The 25,665-nt window shown below is 39.7% G+C and overlaps 1 protein-coding gene across 4 annotated transcripts in view; it reads left to right on the top strand.

Moving 5' to 3' along the window:
* LOC127444245 (type II inositol 3,4-bisphosphate 4-phosphatase-like) overlaps window positions 1-25,665 on the top strand; it is a 184,796-nt gene that overhangs the window by 42,461 nt on the left and 116,670 nt on the right. For 2 of the 4 annotated variants that reach the window (XM_051703515.1, XM_051703516.1), the window contains exon 2: window positions 9,100-9,179. In XM_051703515.1, the coding sequence (XP_051559475.1) occupies window positions 9,100-9,179 (80 nt within the window). Of the gene's footprint in view, window positions 1-9,072; window positions 9,180-23,512; window positions 23,734-25,665 lie in introns of those variants that run through there. The other 2 variants (XM_051703514.1, XM_051703517.1) reach the window with 2 other exon arrangements.

Below are 25,665 nucleotides of genomic sequence, written 5' to 3'. Positions count from 1 at the left end.
GTTGCTCTGCCGATATTGTAGTTGCCCTTTAAGAGAAAACTGATCGTAGAAGACAACCGTTATAAAGTCAGAAATAGCACAACATTGAAAGTGTGGGAAATTAAGCTATGTAGCGAGAAGTGTTTGCATTGTGTGTCTGGCCTTAGGTGCCATTCAGATCGAAAGCGGTCTTGCACTGAAAAGGCTAGACTTGGCGCATAGAAAAGTCATTTAAAAAAATGCAGATGGATGCAAGAAACTGTTCTGTGTAAACACCCACTTACACTACACAGTGATTCTTGTGAGCAGCCGACGGACAACAAAACGCATACTGATTGTCATTACAGTGGCAAAGTGATGCAGCATTTATGCAGAACCAAAGCCAAAACCAAAGACCTTTGCAGATTGTCCTGTTTGTCCTCTTGACCATAAACTATAAAGCTTTTGTTGAAGATGTGGCTCTGTGTTTCCTCTCTTTTCGTGTTTGTATGCATTTGTTTGTAACCATACACTTAGTATGTTTGTAGTATGAAAAGCTTGAAAAACCTGTTTTCATTTTTTGCCTGTGTATAATTAAAGGGATAGTTCACCAAAAAAATTAAAATTGTCTCATCATTAACTCACCTTTATGCCATCACAGATGTGTATGACTTTCTTCTGCTGAACACAAACAAAGATTTTTAGAAGAATATCTCAGCTCTGTAGGTCTTTACAATGCAAGTCAATGGTGACCAGACTTTTGTAGCTCTTAAAACCACATAAGGCAGCATAAAAGTAATCCATATGACTCCAGTGGTTAAATCCATATCTTCAGAAGCGATATGATAAGTGTGGGTGAGAAACAGATCAATATTTAAGTCCTTTTGTACTTTAAATCTCCACTTTCAGATGTGAAAGTGAAACTAAACAGGCACCACATATGACTTTCAAATGTAAAATGAAAGTCAGAGTGGAAATTTAGAGTAAAAAAATAACAAATATTGATCTGATGTGATTTTTGGAGCTATAAAGGTCTGGTCACCATTCACTTATATTGAATGGACCAACAGAGCTGAAATATTCTTCTAAAACTCTTTGTTTCTGTTCAGCAGAATAAAGAAGGTCAAACACATCTGGGATGGCATGAGGGTGAGTAAATGTTGAGAGAATTTTCATTTTTGGGTGACCTATCCCTTTAAGTTTGCCCACATTTATGCCTTTTGTATTTGTAATCTAAATGTATTGTGTATAGTATGCACGATTATGTGTGTGTTTTTATGTTGTCATGCAAATGTAGGAGAGAAGCTGATATATTAGCAAGAGAGCGCTGAGGAAGGAAGTGTTGGTGTAGAGGAGGTCAGTGCAGAGGATGCCCTTTAAATGCAGAAAATCCCTCCACCAATTGTTGGAAAAGTACAAGAGAAAAAAGTGCTGTAGCATGTGACTCATCCTGAGACTTAGACTGTTTCTGAGGTGATGTCTGCTGCTCCTTCTTGAGTCTGCCTGAGGAGCTTCAGGACAAAAACTAGGGGGAAGAAAGAAGGTGGTTTGCAGGTGGTTTGCTAGCAAGATTTCTCACCTTTTGTGAGTTTGTATGAAAATGCAAATGGTCATGGTGAATCCACTATGTAGAGTGTTTGCAGAGTGCATATTTAGAGTGTTTTTTTGTACTGTATATGGTATGTGGATTTAGAGTGCTTGTTGAATACATGTAGTTTATACACAACGAAGGCTATGCCATCTGGTCCGAACCGACAGAAGGTCTACAATGGCACAAGTCACAGAAAATTTGAATGATGGTTATGGGAGGAATGTGTCACAATACACAGTGCATCGCACCTTGCTGCGTATGGGGCTGCGTAGCCGCAGGCTGGTCAGAGTGACCCCTGTCCACAATTGAATGCGCCTACAATGGGCACGCGACTGTCGGGACTGGACATTGGAGCAGTGGAAGAAGGTTGCCTGGTCAGATGAGTCGCATTTTCTTTTACATCACGGAGACGGCTGTGTATTTGTGCGCCATTTACCTGGAGAAGTGATGGCACCAAATGCACTGTGGGAAGACGACAAGCTGGTGGAGGGAGTGTGATGCTCTGGGCAATGTTCTGCTGGGTCCATTCAAGTGGACGTCAATTTGACATGTGCCACCTACCTAAACATCGTTGCAGCCCAGGTACACCTCTTCATGGCAATGGTATTCCATGATGGCAGTGGCCTCTTTCAGCAGGATAATGCACCCTGCCACACTGCACACATTGTTTGGGAATGGTTTGAGGAACATTATGAAGAGTTCAAGGTGTTGCCCTGGCCTCCAAATTCCCCAGATCTCAATCCAATTGAGCATCCGTTGGATGTGCTGGACCAACAAGTCCAATCCACGGCAGCTCCACCTCAAAACTTACAGGACTTGAAGGATCTGCTGTTAATGTCTTTGTGTCAGATATCACAGGACAACTTCAGGGGTCTTGTAGAGTCCATGCTGTGGCGGGTCAGCGTTGTTTTGGCAGCACGCGGAGGACCAACAGCATATTAAGCAGGTGGTCATAATGTTTTGTCTCATCAGTGTATATCGTCATATCGCCCAGCCCTAATGTAGAGTGTATGTTGAATACTTGGAGAGTATTTGTTGAGTGCAAAGTATGTAGAGTGTTTGTCAAATACATGTGGCTTATTTGCAGACTCTGTAGAGTGTCTGTAGCGCTTGTAGAGTGTTTTGTGGAGTTTTCTACTTGGAGTACTGTAGAGTGAACAGTATGTAGAGTGCTTGTCAGAAAACGTAGAGTATTTTTGAGAGTAATTGCGGACTATATGTAAAGTATACTATATGTAAAGTATTTGTATTTGAGTGTACCATAGCTAGAGTGTATGAGTGTTTGTAGTAGAATGCTTTTCGAATACACAAGTATTTATAAAGTATCTGTGGAGGATTTGCAGACTTTGTCTAGTGTATGTAGAGTGCATGTAGAGTATTTGCAGGGCACTTGTCGAGTTGTCCACTTATAAGACACAGTATTCAGAGTGTACCTGTGTATATATAGATTATTTGTAGTGTACACAATACACATGGAGTATTTCAGAGCCCTTGTTAAATAAGAGTAGAGTATTTGTAGAATTTATGAGGTGTATGTTGTGTTTGCAGAGTGCTTGTAGAGTGTATATAAAGTAATTGTCAAGTTTTTGAAGAGTACGTAGAGTACTTGTAGAGTAACTCAATATACAGTATGATTTTAATTTATATATAGTGCTTGAAAAATAAAACATTGAGTGCACGTAGAGTGTCTTTAGAGTGCTTGTTGATGATATCTACAGCACTTAGTAGCCTACAGAGTATTTATTGAGTAGGCCTATAGTATGTAGAGAGATTTACTAATTATCTAAACACAGTCCAGCTATTTCGCTCAGTCTTCTTTATTACTGGAAATTGGCCCGTAACCTTTTCAGCGCATACAAAAGATCAATAAACCACTCCCGCGCAATGTTTAACCTCCCAAACAGATAGTGACCTTCATATCGAGCTGAATGTAAGATGATGATGCAAAGCAACCTCTGCTCAACCGACTCGTGTTCCCAGTTACCTGCTGGGAATGCGCTGCTGTCAGAACCAAACTGTACAAAATATTCCAAGATATTTCATCATTTAAAGCACAACTGTGAGACAGATATCCTATAGTTTTGTATTACTCAGCTCTGTTTAACACATTTTACCATGTTTAATCCCATTCCGCAGATTTGCCCCCAAATTAAGTGCAGAAAATGCGGGAAAAAAGTCTGTAGATTCTGGGCCTTAAGCACAGATACTTCACAGTGAAGAACACAGCACTTTAATTAATTTTTAGTGGAAATGTCGAGGGATTCCTCTGTGTGTATGAGTGAGTGTGAGTGTGTTTTACTGTAATTACTAATTGAAGCAGCATAGAGGGCTTAATGTCCTTGGGATGATCGAATCTCTCTCTACTGAAATGCTACAGTATAAACACATACAGTCTACATTTATCTCTTCTTCAAAGTCTCATTGTGATATGTTAAACCAGCTTAAGCTGGTTTGTTGGTGTAAGCTGGTTTCACAGCCTGGTCAGGCTGGTCAGTTGATGTTTTTAGGGCACTTTTCAGCTGGTCAGGATGGGAGACCACCTTACACCAGCTAATACCAAACAAAACATCTTAAAATGGTTTAAGGAAAGCAACCCTATTGATATTGTATTTATGCAAATTAGTATTCTTTGATTTGGAATTGGAACTTCTCTTAGAGCATTCAAGTTCTCCTTGACCTTGAAACTGTTCTAATCCCAAATATCTTATCTCTATCTATGTATCTGTAACGCCCTAGAAGCCACCCAGAATACCCTGGCAACCATTAGCAACGCCCTGGCAGCCACAAAGAGCACCTTAGCAACCGATTAGGACTGCCCTAGCAACCATCTTAAATGCCTTAGCAACCATCCACAACACCCTAACAACCGATTAGCAATGCCCAGGCAATCACCCAGAGCACCCTTACAACCGATTAGCAATGCCCTAGCAACCATCCAGAACACTGTATAGAAACCGATTAGCAATGTCCTGGCAACCATTAAGTACCATAGCATCTGATAGCAACACCCTGGCAACCAATTAGCAGTGCCCAAGAAACCAACCAGAACAACTGCTTAGCAACACCCTGACAATTGCAAGGGTGTTCAGGATGGTTGCAAGGGTGTTGCAAATCGGTTGCTAGGGTGCTATGGTTGGTTTCTAGGGCGGTGCTAATTGGTTGCTGAGGTACTCTGAAAGGTCACCAGGGCACTGCTAATCGGTTGCTAGGGTGTTCTGGTTGGTTTTTAGGGCAGTGCTAATCGGTTGGCACAGCATTGCTAATCAGTTGCTAGTGCATTCTGGATTGTCGCTAGGGCAGTGCTAATTGGTTGCTGAGGTATTCTGAATTGTTGCGAGGGCATTGCTCATAGGTTGTTAAGGTGTTCTGGATGTTGCCAGAGCATTGCTAATCGGTTGCTACAGTGTTCTGGATGGTTGCAAAGGTGGTGCTAATCAGCTGCTGAGGTATTCTGAATGTTTACCAGGGCATTGCCAAGCGGTTGCTAGGTTGTTCTGGATGGTTTACAGGGCATTGCTAATCGGTTGCTAGGGTGCTCTGGGTGTTTGCCAGAGCATTGTTAATCAGTTGCTAGGATGTTCAGGATGGTTGCCAGGGCATTCTTTATGTTTGTTAGGGTGTTGCTATCAGAATGCTAGGGTGTTCTGTATGGTTGATAAGTAATGCCCTAGCAACAATTTAGAACACTCTGGCAACCGATTAGAAATGCTCTGACAATCATTTAGAACACCTTAGCAACTGATTAGCAATGCCCTGGCAACCATTCAGAATACCCTAACAACCACTTAACAACGCCCAGGCAACCATCCAAAGTACCCTAGCAACTCATTAAAAATGCCCTAGCAACCATGCAGAACACCCAGAAACCCTTTAGAAACTGATTATCAATGCCCTGGCAACCATCGAGTACCCTAACATCCAACAGCAACACCTGGCAACCATCCAAAACACCCTAGCAACCAATTATCAATGCCCAAACACCAGAGTACCCTAGTAACCAATTAGCAATGCCCTAGCAACCATCCACAACACCCTAGCAACCAATTAGCAATACAGTGGCAACCAACCAGAGCACTTTAACAACTGATTTGCAACATCCTAGCAACCATCCCAAACACCCTTGCAATTGATTAGTAATGCCCTAGCAACAATTTAGAACACTCTGGCAACCGATTAGTAATGCCCTGACAACCACCTAGAACACCTTAGCAACTGATTAGAAATGCCCTGGCAACCATTCAGAACACCCTAGCAACCAATTAGCATTGCCCTGGCAACCATGTAGAACACCTTAGCAACCATCCAGAACACCCTAGAAACTGATTTGCAATGCCCAAACACCCATCCAGAACAGCCACTTAACAACACCCAGGCAACCATCCAAAGTACCCTAGCAACTCATTAAAAATGCCCTAGCAACCATGCAGAACACCCAGAAACCCTTTACAAACCGATTATCAATGCCCTGGCAACCATCGAGTACCCTAACATCCAATAGCAACACCTGGCAACCATCCAAAACTCGCTAGCAACCAATTATCAATGCCCAAACACTCATCCAGAACAACTGCTTAACAATGCCCTGCCAACCATCCAGAATACCCTAGGAACCAATAAGCACACCCTAACAAACATCCAGAATGCCCTAGCAACTGGTAAGCACCACCCTAGCAACCTTCTAAAGTGCCCTAGCAACCATTCAGAACACTCTAACAACCAATTAGCAACACCCAGGCAAACGCTCAGAGCACCCTAGCAACCGAATAGCAACGCCCTAGCAACTACTTAGAACACCCTGGCAATCTATTAGTAACAACCTAGCAACCATCCAGAATACCCTAGCAACCGATTAGCAATACCCTGGCAACCATTCAGAGAGTACCTCAGCAACTGATTCGCAATGCTGTGGCAACAATCCAGAGCACCCTAGCAACCAATTAATAACACCCTAGCAACCATCCCGAACACCCTTGAAATTGATTAGTAATGCCATAGCAACCATCTAGTAACACCCTTACAACCTAGCAACCAATTAGCAATGTTCTGGCAACCATCCAGAACATCTTAGCAACCGCAGAATATTTGTCTGACTGTACAGCCTGTGTAAACTTTTAAAAAACGTTTAAACTTTTAGCCAAGGATTTAAGAGGCAACTTCAAAGTTTGTCTTGATGAACTCTTCTAGTTCTCTGACGTCACTCTCTTTCTTGCTTTCTCTCACTCTTCAACACTCTTCCTTTCTCAGTCTTCCTTTTCTGTTTCCTGTGGTTTGTGTGTTTATGTCTGTGAATGTGTGTGTGTGTGTGTGTGTGTGTGTGTGTGTTATTGATAGCCCTGACTAGATCTTTTTTGTATGACTTTATGCATGCTCACTCCAACCCATGAATTCATGCATAAACACACACAGACACATATTTATACACGTTCCTAGGCTGCCAGGAGCTTGTGATTGCTGTGTGTATTGGGAATGGGAATATTCCCTTGCCAAGCATCCACCACTGAACTTCTGAGCAGAGCATCATCACATCATTTTCACAGTATTTTAGACAGGTGTGAGAGAGACAAAGAGGCTAAAAGAGCTTCAAGGTCACTGAGGTCCAATCAAGTTCTGCAAAATATCGGTGCACCTACAAGATTTCTGAACAACTAATCACTGACCATTCAATAAGGTTACAAAGGCTCTGTAAAGTTGTAAAGTTTTATATATATATATATATATATATATATATATATATATATATATATATATATATATAAAACCCTCCTCCATACAGAATCTCTCCAGATCCTTCAAATCTTTAGGTCCATTCTGGTGGACTCTCCTATTCAGTTAACCCCACAGGTTTTCTATGGGGTTCAGGTCAGGTGACTGGGATGGCCATGTCAGAACCTTGATTTTGTGGTCAGTGAACCATTTTTGTGTTGATTTTGATGTTTGTTTTGGATCATTGTCTTGGAAGATCTAGCCAGGGCCCATTGTAAGCTTTCTGGCAGAGGCAGCCAGGTTTTGATTTTTGATCTGTTGGTATTTGATAGAGTCCATGATGCCATGTATCTGAACAACCTCAATCTGGGTGGTGGAGGACAAGTCTCATTTGCCTCCGCTTCTAAAACTGTCAATCCGCGCATCTTATCACGTGACTCGCTGTGCATGTCACCGCAGAGAGTCACAGCACATGGAGGCTCATGCTACTCTCTGCGATCCACCCACAACTTACCACGTGCTCCACTGAGAGTGAGAACCCCTAATCGTGACCACGAGGAGGTTACCCCATGTGACTCTACCCTCCCTAGCAACCAGGCCAATTTGGTTGCTTATGAGACCTGGCTGGAGTCACTCAGCACGCCCTGGATTCGAATTCGCGACTCCAGGGGTGGTAGTCAGCACCAGTACTCGCTGAGCTACCCAGGCTCCCATTAGCCCCACAACATTATAGATCCAGCACCACATTTAACCTTGGGCATTGGGTACTTCTTCATCTCTGTGTGTGCCTAACCCATCTCTGGTGTTTGCTGCCAAAAATCTCTTTTTTGTTTCATCTGACCATAGAAACCGGTCGTATTTGAAGTTCCAGTAGTGTCTGGCAAACTGAAGATGCTTAAGATGAGAGCAGAGGCTGTTTTTCTTGAAATCCTCCAAAACAACTTGTGGTGATGTAGGTGATGTCTCATATTTTCTTTTTAGACTTTCTGACCCTAAGACCCATCAAATTCTCCAATTCTCCAGCTGTGATCCTTGGAGATTCTTTGGCCACTTGAACCATCCTCCTCACTGTGCTTGGAGACAGTATAGACACACGTCCATTTCCAGGCCGATTCTTAAGGTCTCCACTTGATTGGAATTTGTTAATTTTTGCCCTGATGGTAGAAATGGGTATTTTCAATGCTTTCGCTATTTTATTTTTTTTATAGCCACTTCCCATTTTTGTGAGGCTCATCAACCTTTTTCCACATGTCATAACTTTCTTCTTTAGTCTAACCCACTGTGATAGATGATTAAAGAAATTTGGCTTGTGTGGTACCTCATATTTATACCCCTGTGAAACAGGAAATCATGGCTGAACAATTTCATGTTCCTAGTCACCCAGGTGCACAAAGTTTTTTTAATTATGAATGGGAATATACTTCACATATATTTTACTCATAAGAATTTCTAATTAGCAAAATAAGGTAAATGGCAAAATATCGGTATCGATATTTTGTTCATATCGGTGCATCCCTAATATATACATACATACATACACTGTAAAACATAAATGTTCTCTTCAGCAATTCATACTTGTAGATCATAAACTTGACTGGAATGAAGCAACTGTTTGCTCAAAGTTGTAGTGCATGTTGAACACGGTGATGCCCTTAAACATGAATGACAAAGATATGTTGGATACCCTCAGGATGCATTTAACACTGTACGTGTGTTTAGGAAGAGAACTGTACAGTAGGAAGGAGTTCACTGCTAGTACTTATAAAAGCTTTGTGAAGCCGTCGGTAATGCCTAGATGTTGTGGTCTTGTTCATAATCAGGTTCTTTCTTCTGTTTTCCCTCTACAGAGCAGTCTTTTGGGAAGTACCAGCTTCTCTCTGGCCGATCTCCTCCAGTCCAAAGACCAACAGCTCTCTCTCAACCTGAAGTGAGTTGAAATGCATCCTCTGAGGTGTATTTTATAGTGGTGTTCTGAAAAAACGCTGACCGAAATGAGAAAATTCTAGACATTCTTTTATTGATTTCTGGCCTGTTTTCTGTTTTGCCAAAAAATGGCATTTTCGGGCGAAATTATTCGGCCGCTAAACTTTCGGTGCATTCATAATATATATCCAGAATAGTTATCATTCTCTGCCAAACCTTTCAGTGATGTACTGACTACATTTAGGCTGTGTTCTCTTTTTTTCTGGTCTAAACTTAACTTCTCATGCTTTGAGTACAAGCTCTGAACTCTCTGGAGGTACACAGATGATGTCAGGCGCAAACAGCTGATCAAACATGCCTGGGAATGCTGAAATTCCAACAGATAGCAGCCCATCTGTTCCTGTATTTGTCACATATTTAGTTGCCACGCAGAGAGATCGCATGTGTTATGTTTTCATTGTACGCTAGCTTGCACTCTAGCTTGTAGTTTTGAAGCAGATAAAGACTTGCTGAGAAGGTACAAGATAAGAATTGCATATCTGTTAATTGCATTACTGTTTATGTTTTGAAGTCAAAAGCAGAGAATAACCTGATGATTTTAAACCTCATAAAGTTTTCAGATTTTTTTGATTGAGCTGATTTTTATCCAGATACCGGATAGCTAAATAATCGAAATCATAAACGTCTCAAAGACATCTGATGAATGTCTTACTGACATCTGGGAAGAAATGCCTTAAAGGCCACATCCACACTAATACGTTTTGTTTGAAAACGCATCTTTTTCTCTACGTTTTGGCCTTCCGTACACTCTTGAGACTGCATTTTTTAGAGCATTAACTAAGCTTTTCGAAAATGCTCTCCCAAGTGGATACATTTTAAAAAACGCCATCTTTGCATTGTAATGTGGACAGGGAAAGTGGAGATATCTGAAAACAATGACGTATTTGTTGTCATGTGACGCAGTCATGTCATGCATTAAACCCAAAACAATCAAGACGGTGGCCCGTGTTGTAGCGCCGTTGTGGTGCCTGTTTTTCACTTTGAGAGCATTGTTAAAGATAAATGTTACTTTGTACAACCTTTACATTGCATTCCTTCAAAGGCGACGGAATTTACTCGGAATTGCTGTCTGGCTACGGAACACGAGGATAATTGCATTTCAGACTTTACACGGAACGGCCATTTTTCGCATGCGCAGTAAGGGGATTTAAGAGTTTGAGGTGTTGGTGAGAAACTTTTGGAAACTGCTTGAAAACGACAATGTGGACGGAGAGTGTTTCAAAAATGCCGTTTTCAAATGGATCTGGATTAATGTGGATGTAGCAATAGATGTATTGCAGATGAGCAAACAATGTAAAAAATATGCCTTCCAGATGTATCAGGGTAGTTGCAGCCCTAATGTACACACATGCCTTTGTATCTAAAACTGAAATAAATCAAGGTAATTATATTTTATTTTAATCGTTAGCAATTATAACACTGCTCTGACCGTGACCTTTAACAGAGTTGTCAGATGTATTGCACTGTGTTTCAGGATGTGTCCTCTTTCCTGTACTCCTCATATCGCAGGTCACCTTTCCATTTCTGGCTTATCTCTTTCCTCTCTGTATATTATGAAACATTCAGTCATCTATAGATCCTTATCCAAGCAGAATTAAATGCAAAGAGAGAACAGCAGTAAACGGCCAGTCTGCTGTGGAGATCTTTGAATGAATGCAATCACTTGAGTCGCTGTATTGATTTGGAGGGAGTTTATTGGTCGGTTCTCTTTGAGATGTGCCTTACCCATGGAAAGAAAATCTTCTGGTAGAGATATATAAAAAAGATCTGTGCATCGGACCTAATATCTGATCTTATCCTACAATACTCTGCTCACCCTATATAACCCTGTTCCTTCCATTCTTAATCGTCAGGGAGATTAATAGCTACTGTTAACCCCCGCCTTATTAGCATTTAACCAACCATTGATACAAGATGGCGCCGCAGATTGCAGCCTCGGTGTGGAGCTCTCCAATACTTTTGTTGTTTTTGTTTGTTTGTCCTGTGTTTAGTAATTTTTTTCAAATCAGTTTTACCAGGGACAAACTGCTGAACATTCGGCAGCACATACCAGACAATCTTTTCCCAATTTTTGACTATTCGGATGCTGGACATTTTAGTCGGAGGTGCAGCTGTGTTGTTCAAGCGCTATGAGACGCAAGCGAGGGAAGTGAGCAGGCACGCTGTTCAAGCTCCGTCAGCACTGATTTCGAACAGTGCTGCCGAGTATTCATCTAGCAAATCTCCGCACTCTTCCTAACAAAATGGACGAACTACATCTCACCCATACAGACAAGGACTTTTCAAACTCTGCTGCCTGGTTCCTAGGCTCTACCATCTCACAGGACCTGAAGTGGGAGTCCCACATTGACTCCATTGTGAAAAAGGCCCAGCAGAGGTTGTACTTCCTTCACCAATTGAGGAAGTTCAACCTGCCACAGGTGCTGCTGATACAGTTCTATTCAGCGGTCATTGAGTCTGTCCTCTGCACTTCAGTAACTGTCTGGTTTAGTTCAGCTACGAAATCAGACATCAGACGACTACAAAGGACAGTTCGGACTGCTGAGAGGATTGTTGGTTGCCCCCTACCCCCCATTCAAGAACTATACACTTCCAGAATGAGGAAAAGGGCTGGAAAAATTACTCTGGACCCCATTCACCCTGCCCACTACCTTTTTGAACTGTTGCCTTGTGGCCGGTAAATCAGCCGATAGAGTGTTACACTTGGACCGCACTGAAAACCCTAAGTTGACTTTATTCAAGTAAAGTAAACTCGTTCCCTCAATTGAATTGAGTCTCTAAAACTTGTATTATTAAGTTCACTAAACTTGGTGATAATATAGAATTAACTTAAATATTTAAGTTAAAGGAAATAGATGCAAGTAGACTTAACTCAGATTTGCTATTTAAATGCTGTTGTTTCTACTTAATAATTTTAATTGAATATACTCAAGTTTAGGTCATATAATAGCAGCTTAAATGAAGAAGATTATAACTGATTCTAGGTCAACTGTTAAATAAATGTATTTTTCCACAGAAATGCATGTATGCCTGTACTTCAGTTGCACATGCACAAGGAGAAATGAAATCAAAGACCAAAGGGGACACAGATCACTCAAATGGTGACATCACACGAAACAACTATTTTCAACAAAACAACATAAATAATACTACAAAAGAGCATTGAATCCTTAATAAGAACTATTTAAATGCCCCCATATGTTCCCTTTGACCAAGGAAACATAATAAAATAATTCAAACGCAAGGCATTATGGGTATTCCCCATACCATTTGTACTTAATAGTTTGAGTTATTAACACTTAACATCTTAAGTCTATGGATTTTTAAGAAAATAAGTTCAAGGAACATGGATATTTGAGATATGAGCCCAAAACTTGACATTTCAAATAATGTTTAATTAAGACAACTTTATTTTTTCCAGTAATGACAACATTAGGGTCTACAGTGTACAAATCCTTAAGAGCATAAAAAAAGGTGTTAAAGAAGCACCCCAAAATTACATGGTTGCTTCAGCAATTACGTTTTTTGTGTCACATTTGCATCCCACAACTCGATAGATGAGAAACCTTAAAAACCTGTTTTATCCAGGTGCTTATTTCCCCAGGAAACTGCTATGATATGTGCGACCAGCCATGTAAAAATCATTTTGCAAAAATGTAGGCATACTAACAGGAATCTACAAGACCAGGTGTAAAATTACACACTTCATCTTTAAAATTGACAGAGGTTTGAAGAAAGTGTTAGCACTATTTATTTTGATACCTGATAATCTTGTTTTAATCTTGAAGTTTTCAGTATAATTAGAAATAAAATAAAACAAATATAATAGCCAACTAAGTGTAGAATTTGTAAATCAGTAAAATAAGAGAACTTATTGTGTATATATATGTGCTCTCAATGTGCTGAGATTAAATTGAGAACTACTTATTTCATGTTATCAGTGAAGTACTGGCGTGCGGCCTGGCTAACTACACTGTAGCAATCCTTACAGCAGCAGTTTTTAAAGGGGTCATGTAATGTTCTTTTTTTATATAAAGTTTTATTATCTTCCCTGAGGTCCACTGATAATGTTAGTAAAGTTTTTTGCATTAAAACAGTCATAATTTAGTAATAAATGATAATTTTCCACCCGGGTTTTGGCCCTCTGTTTGAAACGCTCGATTTTGGCAAAAGCACCTGCTTAAATCTTCAATGTAAATGCCCACTGTTCCGATTGGCAAACTTCATGCAGCCCCTCAAATAGAGCCATATTTGAAACTCAATCGGAAGAGAATGATCCAGCTCAACAACATTATAAAACTACATTTCAGGGTTTACACATGACGCACATCCAACACATTGCATCCGAATATATTAAACTGCTCATCTCAAGCACAACAGTTAACACTCACATCCTGTCTACACCGGACGCGAGAGTCGCTTCATGTCAAAAGCAATAGAACCCATTATAATCAATGATGCTGTCTACCATGGAAGTGTCTGTTGTGGCGTGTCACGCCTACAGTAAACAGATGTCCCGTTCCATTTTGCGCTGCACATGCTGGTGCTACTTCTACCAAAAACACAAATAAACTGTTTAGAAAGTATGTGTTGACACACACGGTGTAGACAGCCTCAAGCCATTGCATTGATTCACTTCAACGGACATGCCCGGTGTAAAGAGGATGTCAGCACCATAAACTACCAAACAGTCATGACATTTGAAATATTCATGAATGGAACATTTTACTTACTGTTTTGCATCGGGTCCAAGTGTTTTTAACTTCCCCATCCTTAAATAACAGTTCCTTTGCACAGCTTGAATCATATTATGACTGGTTAACAAGCAATCAATGCTGAAAATAAATGCTGAAGACACATCTACATGACGCACACACATAGTCTAAAACACGGTGTAAACTACACACATCCAGTTTCCAGTATCATCTTGCACTGAAATGCACATCGCCGGAAACGCATCAAAACGGTCAAAGATGTCCATCCAGCGTATGTTTTCATACACCAACAATTAAAAATAGCGCAGATGGGCGAAAGAACACGTCCATGATGCGTTTGTGCTCAAACAGCAAGAGGCAGCAGCTGAATGATGGAGAGTGGATTTTCCTCTTCAGAGTTGTAACTTGACACTGCCTGTCTTTTAAAAGCGGTCAAAGACGTCTGTCTGTGCTTATTTATACACAAAAATAATTTAAAATAGTTCAGATGGGTCCCCTTTGGTGTTCAGGAATAGGTAGGCCACACCAGGCCTGGTTTGTGCTTTACTCTCGATTTACGAACTGAAGCACCAGTGGGCGGCGCCAAGGGTACGATGATGTGAAGTAGGCATTGAAGTTGTTGAGCTGTAGAGACTACTTGGTCCTCAAATGACTTAGGGAAGTCGCAGAAGTAGAGAACGAGGCATTTTTGCAACTTGGTTTCAATAAAGGCTTTTATTGCATTGGGGATAATGTTTTGAGTTCTAAAATTTACATTATGTTTTTATATTAGAAAGTCCTCTTATATTGCAAAATATCAAGAAACATTTTATTCCTCGTGACATGACCTCTTTAATCTTAAAATTTTGTAAAGTGTATAATTTGTAAATCACTAAAATTAGAGAAATGGTTTGGAGTCTGAACATTTAAGGAAGGCACTGTATGTGTGTGTGTATATATATATATATATATATATATATATATATATATATATATATATATATATATATATATCTCCTAAATAAAAACACTCAATATGCTGAGATTAAATTGAGAACTACTTATTTCATTTTATCAGTGAATTACTGGCGTGGGGCCTTGCTAACTATACTCTAGAAATCCTCACAGTAGCTGTTTTTAACTCTTTCCCTTAGCTTCTAATAGTCTGCCTATCACAGCACTGCAGTATGGCAGACACAGTAAAACACACTCTCAGGGCCAGACTTATTGCCACAGTGGGGGAAAAGCCGTCATGAAATACAGACCCTCGCAGAAAAAGTGATCAGGGCTGCTCTGTACCGGCAGCTCTCTGCAGTATTGACACTCTGCACTTTATAGGGGCTTATAATGCTGCAATATTTAGATCATAATATCACACGTCCTGGTTTTCTATTGTAATCAGTACATGTTATTATGAAGAATGGGTCAGAATGGTCGACTAATCAACTAGTCATCCAACAACCAACTAGTCGATTAGTGAGTTCAGCTATTTTTTAAAATATTTTTATAACAGTTTAGGATATTGATTTACGTGTTGCGCATTTTTAACGAAACAGCGTATTCACAATGCAAGTTGCGCATTCTGATTAGTGTCTAGTTTAGTTCAAGTTCACCTGTTTATTTGCTTCATTGTCTGTGCAGAATCTAGTTGTAATATTACTTTATATTTTGGATATAGCTGGTTAATCTCACATATATAGAGAGTGCGTTTGAAGGAGGTATTAACCCTTTTGTAAAGTTCATTGTGCAGGTGTTCAGCTCTTGAAACTCATGCAGCTCAAACATATTATGAGTGGATTATTTGAATCAATTCTTTCTTGATTAGTCTTTCTTTCAAAATAAATAAATAAAAAACAGTGTAATACATTGTTAATATCTTGCTGTATTATTTTGTTCTTGCCATCAGTATGTTTTAATTATTGCTGTGATGCATCTTTTTCGCCCTGTCTTCGTTATCGTTGACAAAATAAAAATAAAAAACCTTTGTCAATGCACATTTTTGTCAGTAATTTCGTTAATGAGATTTACACTGAGCCAAACATATGCAGACAGACATTTTTGGTCGTTTCGTAATATCTTACGCAGTTTTATGACCATTCCGCCAAATCGTTGCACTTTTAAGACCAGACTGATCACACTGTGAATATGGTGACAGGAGGTCAAAAATTCTGCTGCTGAAATCACTCTGTGTTTACGGGAATTCTAATCACTGCCCCCAGTGGCTGAAGTTGGAAGTGTTGTTGAGGTGAAATGTCCACAGGGTGGCACCAAAAGAGAGTTGTATTTTTAGTTGTGAATGATGTAATGCAGTCAACAGGAGTGCATATATTATTAATCATACTCCCAAACCCAAACTGTAAACCTAAAGCCCAAAGTATACTTCGGTTTTGACGCGAACGATTAGAGTCTCCGTACAGTCGAACGCGAGACTGTCTAAGTATACTTCATATGACAGTCTGCGCGGTGCATGTGCACTACGACTGCTATGAGATACTGGACTATTTATCTTCAAGAGTTTAGAGCCATAAAGATGTTTTTATATTCCTTTCGACTTGAGTTATACAAATGCAAGTATCTCCTGACTTGCACTCTCAACGTGCACATCTACTGTTGTTGTTTTCACATTCGTCGCCTGTTGTTTAGCAGCAATTATACCTTCTAGCGCTTAGTGACAACAATGGCTCATATGTGAGTGTTGACACCTTGTGAATCCACTAATTAGTGTGAATAACTCCAGGCACATGAGCGTGGTTTGAAAAATCAGGCTGCGCGTGTCAGTGCTCGAGCACTTTGCTTATGATGAGATTTGCGTCACACGTCCTGTCTGATTGAGGTATACTTTGGGCTTAACCGTCAGTGGAGCAAAAATGCCATTTTAGACCAAAAATGAAACCTCTGAGTCATGCTCACCATTGTTTATGTGAATGTGATTACTTCATGGTTTCCACAGGACTAGAACCATTGTCTCAGAGATTGGTCACACAACATGAACATGAACACACATTTGAATTGATGTACAAATGTCTGATGGAATGGCGCTTGTAAGTAATCCTGAAGAATGCGGTTGATTTCAGGTTACATGAACATTCGAATATAGCATGTAGATTTTCCAAGTGATCATGTTGTTAAGATGGTCAAATAAAAAAATAGTCTTTTGTAAACGCCCCCTAAGAAATGCATTCGATACCAGACTAATTATACAGAAATTCCGTGAAAAATATGCAGTTTGCAAGTACTCAAGCATTGACTTAAGAAGTAATATACATGCTTGGATGCAAGCAAAGGGTTGTTGCTTTCATAAAATGTTATGTTACAGCACTGGGTTTCACGCAGCGTACAGACAGGGAATGCTGACTTCAGCTTGCAGCAGAAGTGTCAAGTTTTGTGGTGTTATCTGACGCTTGCATATGTTACTTACTGGATGGTTTACGTTAGGCTACTCGGTTTTACCTCAAAATCGTTTAGTGGAATAACTGCAGGCTTAAAAGGAAAAACTCACCCAAAAATGAAAGTTTTCATTATTTATTCACCCCATGTTGTTCCAAACCTCTCTGACTTACTTTTAACTTATTTTTCTGCATATTTTTTTCCATACAGTGAAAGTACATGGTGACTCAGGTTCTTATTTTGCCTAACATCTCATTTTGTGTTCCATGAAAGAAAGAACGTCCTTCTAGGTTGAAACAACGTTATCTCCCAATCTGGTCAGGTTGGGAGACCAGTTAGATCATTGTAAACCAACTAAGACCAGCAAACCATCTTAGGCAGGTTTAAGCTGGGGGGTTTTTCAGCCCAAAGTTTTCAGAACAGAGCCTATATCGGCATAATGTATTCAAAGTTGTTGTCTTGTTTCTGCCAATTAATTTTGTTCACTTTCAAATAGAAGGCCGCTCACAAGGATTACAGGGTAAACAAACTGCGACCTGTTTACAGAGGTAAAGGTGCAGCCAGATGCCCAATCCTGATTTGACATTTAGCCCCTGGCTAGTGCACTGTCAGAGAAGCAGGTCCATTTTTCATTGCTCTGACATTTTTCTCATTGTTAGTCTGAAGGTATTAGACAGAGCTCCTCCACAGCAAGTTAAAATGGCTGTCAGAGGAGATTGTGCGGCTCTGAGCAGAGGAAGAGGGCTTTGACACCGGAGGGATTGGGATAAGCTCGGCTTGTCACAGTCTGACATGTGGGCGAGGTGCAGGAGCAGCTTACTGTTTTAATGACCATCAGAATAAAAAGCCTTTGGTCGGCAGCATGGCACGCACACACTCGTACGGGCACTTATGCTTGTAGTGTTTTGACATGAAGAAATGTTGTTTTTTTATTACTGTCAGGGATGCTAAGCATGGAGATTTGTGCAGAGCAGAATATAATTGAAGCATTCAGGCACTTAGGTTTAAATATGGATGCTTGAATGTTAGGCTACACTACTAAAAATAAAGGGTCATCAAAGGTTCTTTTTACATGGTTCCCACAATATTTTTCCTAATTTATTTAAATGTACCAAATGATAAAAAGCAATATACTATTAACCTGGTCTCATAGAATCACATTACTTTACCTTAGTTTTTACAAATTGATTTTTACATGGCTCGTTGTACGTATCGTGGCACTTGCCTGGTGAAATGTACACTACAGGCACTAAAACAACAATGACGTTTATTCCCTTTCTCACACATAATAAGCAAAGAACCTGTTCCTCGTGTAATGCTATCTTATGAAATCAAAACAATTTTACTCTAGCGCATTACTTGAAAAGCGATACATTTTAACGTTTGCATTATATAATCAACTACATTTTAATTATTGAAGTACAACCAGTTTTTCACGGTAGCTCAACTGACTTGCAATGCAAACGACCGGGGTACGAGTCCAGAAGAGCACACGAGTCGATATGTTGGTATCATAAAATTATCTCATAAAAGCGCCACAAAATTATATGGTTGCTTTAGCAATTGCGTTTTTCATGTCACATTTGCTATTTATGACACTGTTGGTTAGGTTTAGGTTTAGGGTAGGGAGGTTAGAGGTCTGCAACCCGACCCGGGCCCAATGGGACCCTGAGAACCCGACGGATTTCAGGCCGGGTTCGGGTCAGTTTTTCAAGTAGGACTTCGGGTTTGTAATTAATGAAAAAATAAACAGGCCTACCGAACTTGTTTCACGCATGCGCTCTCAATCACAGACACGCGTGAACAGATGAGTTAGGGGCCGTTCACAGCGAACGTGTTTTTGCGTGCATCTACTCTCCATTGTTTTCTTATGTAAACACATGCTGGATGAATGTCTTTGACTGTTGCATCACGTCTTGCTGTTTCTTCAGCATTTCACATAGTGATGTTTTGTTCATGAACTAATCTGTCTTTTTGAATGAAACTTTTAAGTGAACGATTCGTTCTCATTCACCTCCATACACTAACTGATATTTTTAATTCACTGATGTCTCTCCCTTTTGAAGCTAATGAGCACTGCTGCTTTTCATGCCTTTAAAGACTGACTATAGCATGAGCCAATAGCATTGTGAGTGCAGGCTGTGAGGCAGCATATCATTGGTTTCACCTGCTGAACGAATACACCCCTTCACTGAACTAGTCTGTCGTTTAAGTCTGAACGAGTTGAGAGGTGATTCGTGAAAGAACTGAATATACTGGTAAACTCGTTTGCGAATGATTTGTGAACAAAGATCTGCTGAACGACTGAGAGGAGCCATGTCTTTCGTTCAGTATGGCATGTGAGTCAATCGCGTTCAACAAGGAAAGATGGGTGAAAAGCACTTAAGACAAGTTTATAGGTATTCTCAAAACATGGTCCCCAATTTATGAATGTGTAAAAATGACTGAAGATATACAGTAAAAAATGACATGAATTACGGATGTAAATGTTGTGCTTTGATGCACAGTGTAAGATATTTAGGCTTTTCCTAAACTTTTTCTTGGTCTTAGTAATAATTAAACCCAGCATTTGACAAAATATAGGAAAAATAAGACCTTTCATTTGTGGTGAAAACGGTTATAGTGTTTTAAAATCTATTTTTAAAGTGTCTTCATACATTTGTACACATGCAAATTCCATTTGTTTTTTTTCCTTTGCCATGCTTGTAAAAACTGATTTCAGCATGAGCTAATAGCATTCGAGAGTGGGCTGTGAAGGAATATGTCATTGGTTGGACCCACTGAATGAATACAGCCTTTAACTGAACTAATCGGTTATTTTGTTTGTGTCGTGAACGAACTGGTAAACTCATTCGCGACTGACGTGAATGATGATCTGCAGACCAGGAGGAGGAGCTGCATGTCGTTCGTTCTTATCATTGATCTCGTTCAACATGAAAAGGGGCCTGACGAATTATGAATAAAAGTGAGTGATGACCACACATTACAATGACATACGGACATTATAGAAACTCGTGTGGCAGCAGTGCAATGCATAACATCTGCATGATTTTATGCATTGCACTGCTGCCACACGATTGGCTGATTAGATAATCGCATGAATAGGTAGGTGTACAGGTGTACCTAATAAAGTGGTCAGAGAGTGTATATTTTTTATCTGAATATTTTGCAATAAAATTTAACTATATTTCTGTACTTATAATCAATGGTTACGTTTACACGCACCCTCTTAATCTATTATAATGCGATTCAGGCAATACTGCGATTAAACTGTAGCTCACATAAATAGAATATTGCGATTTATGATATTGCGATTATGCTTATAATAAGAGTAATGATAATCGCAGTAAGATATGTGGAGTACTCCTATTTTAATCGCTTTATACTGGCATGTAAATGCTTTAATCGCATTTCTTCCACTCTGACCAAAGTGCGCCTGCACCAGTGCTGCAGACGGATCATGTTCCACTCAAAAGCTGCACTTAATTTTCTGCTTCATGTAAAACTGCTGTTCCATGCACCATTTTCCAGCAGTGGTGCTCCCCCATCAACAACTCCACGGCAAAATAAAACATATTTTCCTGAGTGGTGAATGTCCATTTGCAATCTGAATTGAATGTTGGCGATATAAAAAGACCATTTGCCACAAAATAATGGGAAGGAAACACGTCTTTGAAATGAGCGCTCGCAGGTGAAACACAACAACATCCATTGCATGTATAAGGGTTGTCACGATACCATAATCATATCTTATGATACTATACCAACTAAACTATCACGATACCAAGTAGTATCACGATACCACACGATAGTGTGTTAATTCTTAAACAGCACCTATTATGGTTTTTAAACGTGCCTAATTTTGTTTTAAAGGTCTCATACAATAGATTTACATGCATCCAAGATCAAAAAACACTTTAATTTGCTCATAATTTAAATTGCAGCATTACCTTTTTTTCCCAGTGTCAAAAACGACTTGTTCAATGATCCGTTCTAAAGGATTCATTCTAAATTCCTCCTTTCAGAGAGCCTACTCTGCTCTGATTGGTCAGATGTCCCAGTCTGTTGTGATTGGTCTACAGCTTAGTGTAGTGTTTGAGGGCGGGTCAAAGCTGTTTGTGAGCAGACAATGAAGACCAGAGGCGGGTTTTTCTGTTACCAAATTACGTAGGTTGGTAGAGGAAGTAAGTCTGGAATTACTAATGACTCGTTTCAGGTGTTTAGAATCGGTTCTTTCTTTTGGGAGTCAATAACTCCATTTGTCGGTCACAAACATCTATATAACACACTACATGAAAGGTAATATTTGAAAAACCATAATAGGTGCTCTTTAACACAGTTTGTCATAGTGATTCTTATAAACTAGCCATTCCACTTATTGCTCCGGAAGTGGTGAAAATAACTGATGGAAGAACTGGAGAAGGCTCAAATGGACTAACTTGTAACTTAATACATTCTTAGTTTGATTAGTTTGGAAAAAAAAAAAAAAAAAAACTTTGCCACATCAAAACAGCCAGTTCAAACAGCAACGGCTTTAAACTTTTATTCCATTAATCTGTGATTATTTGAATGTTGGTAACATAAAAATAAAGATATTGTAATGTTGAAAAGACTATTTTGAGCAGCTGTTTCATTATTACAACCACTGATCAGTGCAATCATTGATCGCACTGCTCAGGGACATGATCAAACCGTGACCAAACCGATCAGGGTTGCATTTCCAAAAGCATTTGTAATTGGAAAAAAATAAACGAGTACAACGTTCGATCTTTCAGAGAAATTGTAAATCTGTAAATGTTAAGATAAAGTATTTAGGTTAAACTAACCCGTGTGAAGGTGTTTAATAAGGTTGCTGGTGTTTCCCCCTTTGGCATGAAATTTTTGTAGGCATTGGCTCATTGTGTTGTGTAAAAAGCTTCTCACTCTCCAAAGTTTTATCTAAATCCATATTATCCATTTGGAGACACGACCGCCAAATTAACACGTTGGGATTCAGACATGTTTGTTTGTAGCATGGGAAAACCACGCGTGAAATATAAACAATACCATATAAGGAGCAAATTCTAAACAGCATCTTGCACTCTTAAAGGGCACTGCGTGAAGGGGACGCCACTCGAAATGACAACATTTTTAATGTTATTGCAGATATAGGTCTGATTCAAATGAAGGTTTTAGCGAAAATAATATTTACTACCATACATACAACATAACTTACGGTACTACCGTATTAACGGTACTACCTTTTAAAAAATACTGTGGCACCGCCAGTAGACCCCAGTCTACCATGCAACCCTAGCATGTATTCCGTTTCACAAACAAATGACTCTTATGAACCGATTCTTTTTAGTGAATCAAAACAGACAGCGCATCCAGTGTAGTCAAAAATGACTCTTATGAAGTGGTTCTTTTAATAAATCATTCAAAAAGACTCACAAACCGACTGACTAATTTTCCTTGTGTCAAGCTGTATTTAAAGATACATATTTGCAGCATGTTGTTTTTTTGTACACAGAGGTTGGCCCAAATCATGTAAACAACTCAATCTAATTATTCCTTATACTCTGATTATTGCAATGTATTACATGTAAATGTAGTCAATTACTTTAAATCAATAGTTTTGTAATTTTCTCTCGTTTTTAACTCGTTTGCATCATTCACAATGCGTCATAAGATTATAGTTCATTCCCTCATTAAAGACGTTAAGTACACTTTCTTGTTCAGTACATTTGTCTTTTTTTCTGATTTTCAAATCAAAGTTTTTAATGTTGTGATTCACATCGGAGCTGTTTGGTTTGGTTCATGGCTTTGAACTCTTTTATGAAGTATTTTATGAAATTCCTATGGAAACAAAATGAATGGGAAAAATATTTTGACAACCAAGGTGGCTGAAAAAGTGGGCGGGCACTGTTGAGCTTAAAAAAAGTTTAACTTTGTGGAACTTCAAAGGTTCTTATTTTAAAAGTATATTTTTATTTCGAATTTGTTTTCACTTTTGAATACAGAGTAATCTAAAGAGTTCTTCTTCCTGAAAGAGTGCAGTGAGGCCACCCATGCATAACCAAATTTTCATTTTTAACTTCCTCTTTTCTTTATCTAGCATTTGAATATCTATATCTTGCATTTTCAGTAGTATCTCTCTTTCAGTCTCTCCTCTCTGATGTAATATGAGCAAATAGACTGCGGATCAGTGGCAGCTGTCAGAGGACATGCCTGTTGCAGTGTTGGTATGATGCAGCTCTGATGAATGTAATCCTGGTGACTTTCAGGAGGGAGCGGGCAGAATGCTAACAGCCCAGACTGTCAATATCAGTGATTCACAACAACATCTCAGATCTTCCCTGCCGGAGTACAGTCACCCCACAGTCACCCCACAGCACACGATACACACCACCACTGACGTCTGGCACTGCACTTATGGTAACTTATATGTAGCTGAAATTCTAAGCACAAATGTGAATATTTTCTCTTTGACTGGGCTTATTGTGGACTATTAGGTCAATACAAGCTGTAGTAGTTTACATTTACTTGTAATTGGGTGAATCTTGCAAAACCTGCAATATTTCCTTATTGGGTCATATTTCATAAAAATAGCAAATCAAAAGTAAAATGTGACTATGTTGTGATATTGGGAATTTTGGAGAAAATCTGCTTAATGAGCAACCGAAAGAAGAAGAAATAATACAATCATTTAAAAAGTGGATATCTTGAGCGGATGTGTACCAAAATGTGCATGAAAAATGTTCTTGCACAAGATAGGCAAAGTATGGGAATATACACTGATGAGCCAAAACATTATGACCACTCACATGTGAAGCGAATAATGTTGATCATCTCCTAACAAGGCTATCCTGTCTGCTCCGAACCGACAGAAGGTCAACTGTGGCACAAGTCACAAAAATTTTAATGATGGTTACGGGAGGAATGTGTCACAACACACAGTGCATCACACCCCGCTGCATATGGGGCTGCATAGCCGCAAACCGGTCAGAGTGCCCATCGTGACCCCTGTTCACCGTCAAAAGCACCTTCAATTGGCACGCGAGTTGGACCTTGGAGCAGTGGAAGAAGGTCGACTGGTCCGATGAGTCCCGTTTTCTTTTACATCACATGGACGGCCATGTACGTGTGCGCTGTTTACCTAGGGAAGTGATGGCACCAGGATGCACTGTGGGAAGACGACAAGCCGGTGGAGGGAGTGTGATGCTCTGGGCAATGTTCTGCTGTGAAACTCTGGGTCCGGCCATTCATGTGTACATCAACTTGACACGTGCCACCTACAGTACCTAAACATCATTGCAGACCAGTTACACCCCTTCATAGCAATGGTATTCCCTGATGGAAGTGGCCTCTTTCAACAGAATAATGTGCCCTGCCACACTGCACACATTGTTCGGGAATGGTTTGAGGAACATGATGAAGAGTTCAAGGTGTTGCCCTGGCCTCCAAATTCCCCAGATCTCAATCCAATTGAGCATCTGTGGGATGTGCTGGACCAACAAGTCCAATCCACAGCAGCTCCACCTTGCAACTTACAGGACTTGAAGGATCTGCTGCTAATGTTTTGGTGCCAGATACCACAGGACACCCTCAGGGGTCTTGTAGAGTCCATGCCTCGGTGGGTTGGTGCTGATTTGGCGGCACACGGAGGACCAACAGCATATTAGGTAGGTGGTTATAATGTTTTGGCTCATCGGTGTATACACTAAGGTGTTTCATCACACAAACAAGGTAACTCCACCTCATTTTGAATGCTTCATTATGTATGTGTGTGATGTAAAATTTTAATAGTGTGGTTGGAAATGTTCCTCCTAGACAGTGAAGGCTTTTAGAGTTTCTAAAAGATTCCTTGTCCCCAAACCCTCCATTTGAAGCCTTATTTTCAAAGACAGACAGCGTACCTTTTAGCTATTTCCATCCAGCCCCACAAAAACAGGGTATTTATAGTATATGATGCCTTTTGCTCACACTGCTTAGCAGGAAACTGTCTTGGGCTGACATTTTGACTGGCCCGAGACACTAACACATTCACAACCACAATCTCAACCACAGGGCAAGACTATGAAAATGAGCTTCTATTTTCATTATGTAGAACAAAACTGGTAAGATATAAGATGACTGTTGGTCTCGGATTTTGCTCTTATCTTAAAGAAAAGTAAGACTATTTTTAGAACCATTAGGATTTTTTGCATTGACATTTTTTTCCATGACAATTCAGGACATTTTATTTTTAGTATAATGCATCCAGCATTATTTTATGCTCAACACAATCAACAATTAACTAATACACAATCTGTTTCAACTAATAACAGTTAACTAAAACACAATCTGTTTTAACTAATAACACACAAA

The sequence above is a fragment of the Myxocyprinus asiaticus genome, chromosome 7, assembly GCF_019703515.2.
Source record: "Myxocyprinus asiaticus isolate MX2 ecotype Aquarium Trade chromosome 7, UBuf_Myxa_2, whole genome shotgun sequence".
Lineage (NCBI taxonomy): Eukaryota > Metazoa > Chordata > Actinopteri > Cypriniformes > Catostomidae > Myxocyprinus > Myxocyprinus asiaticus.
Note: the sequence above shows the minus strand (reverse complement) of the source record. Positions and strands in the feature narration are given on the sequence as shown.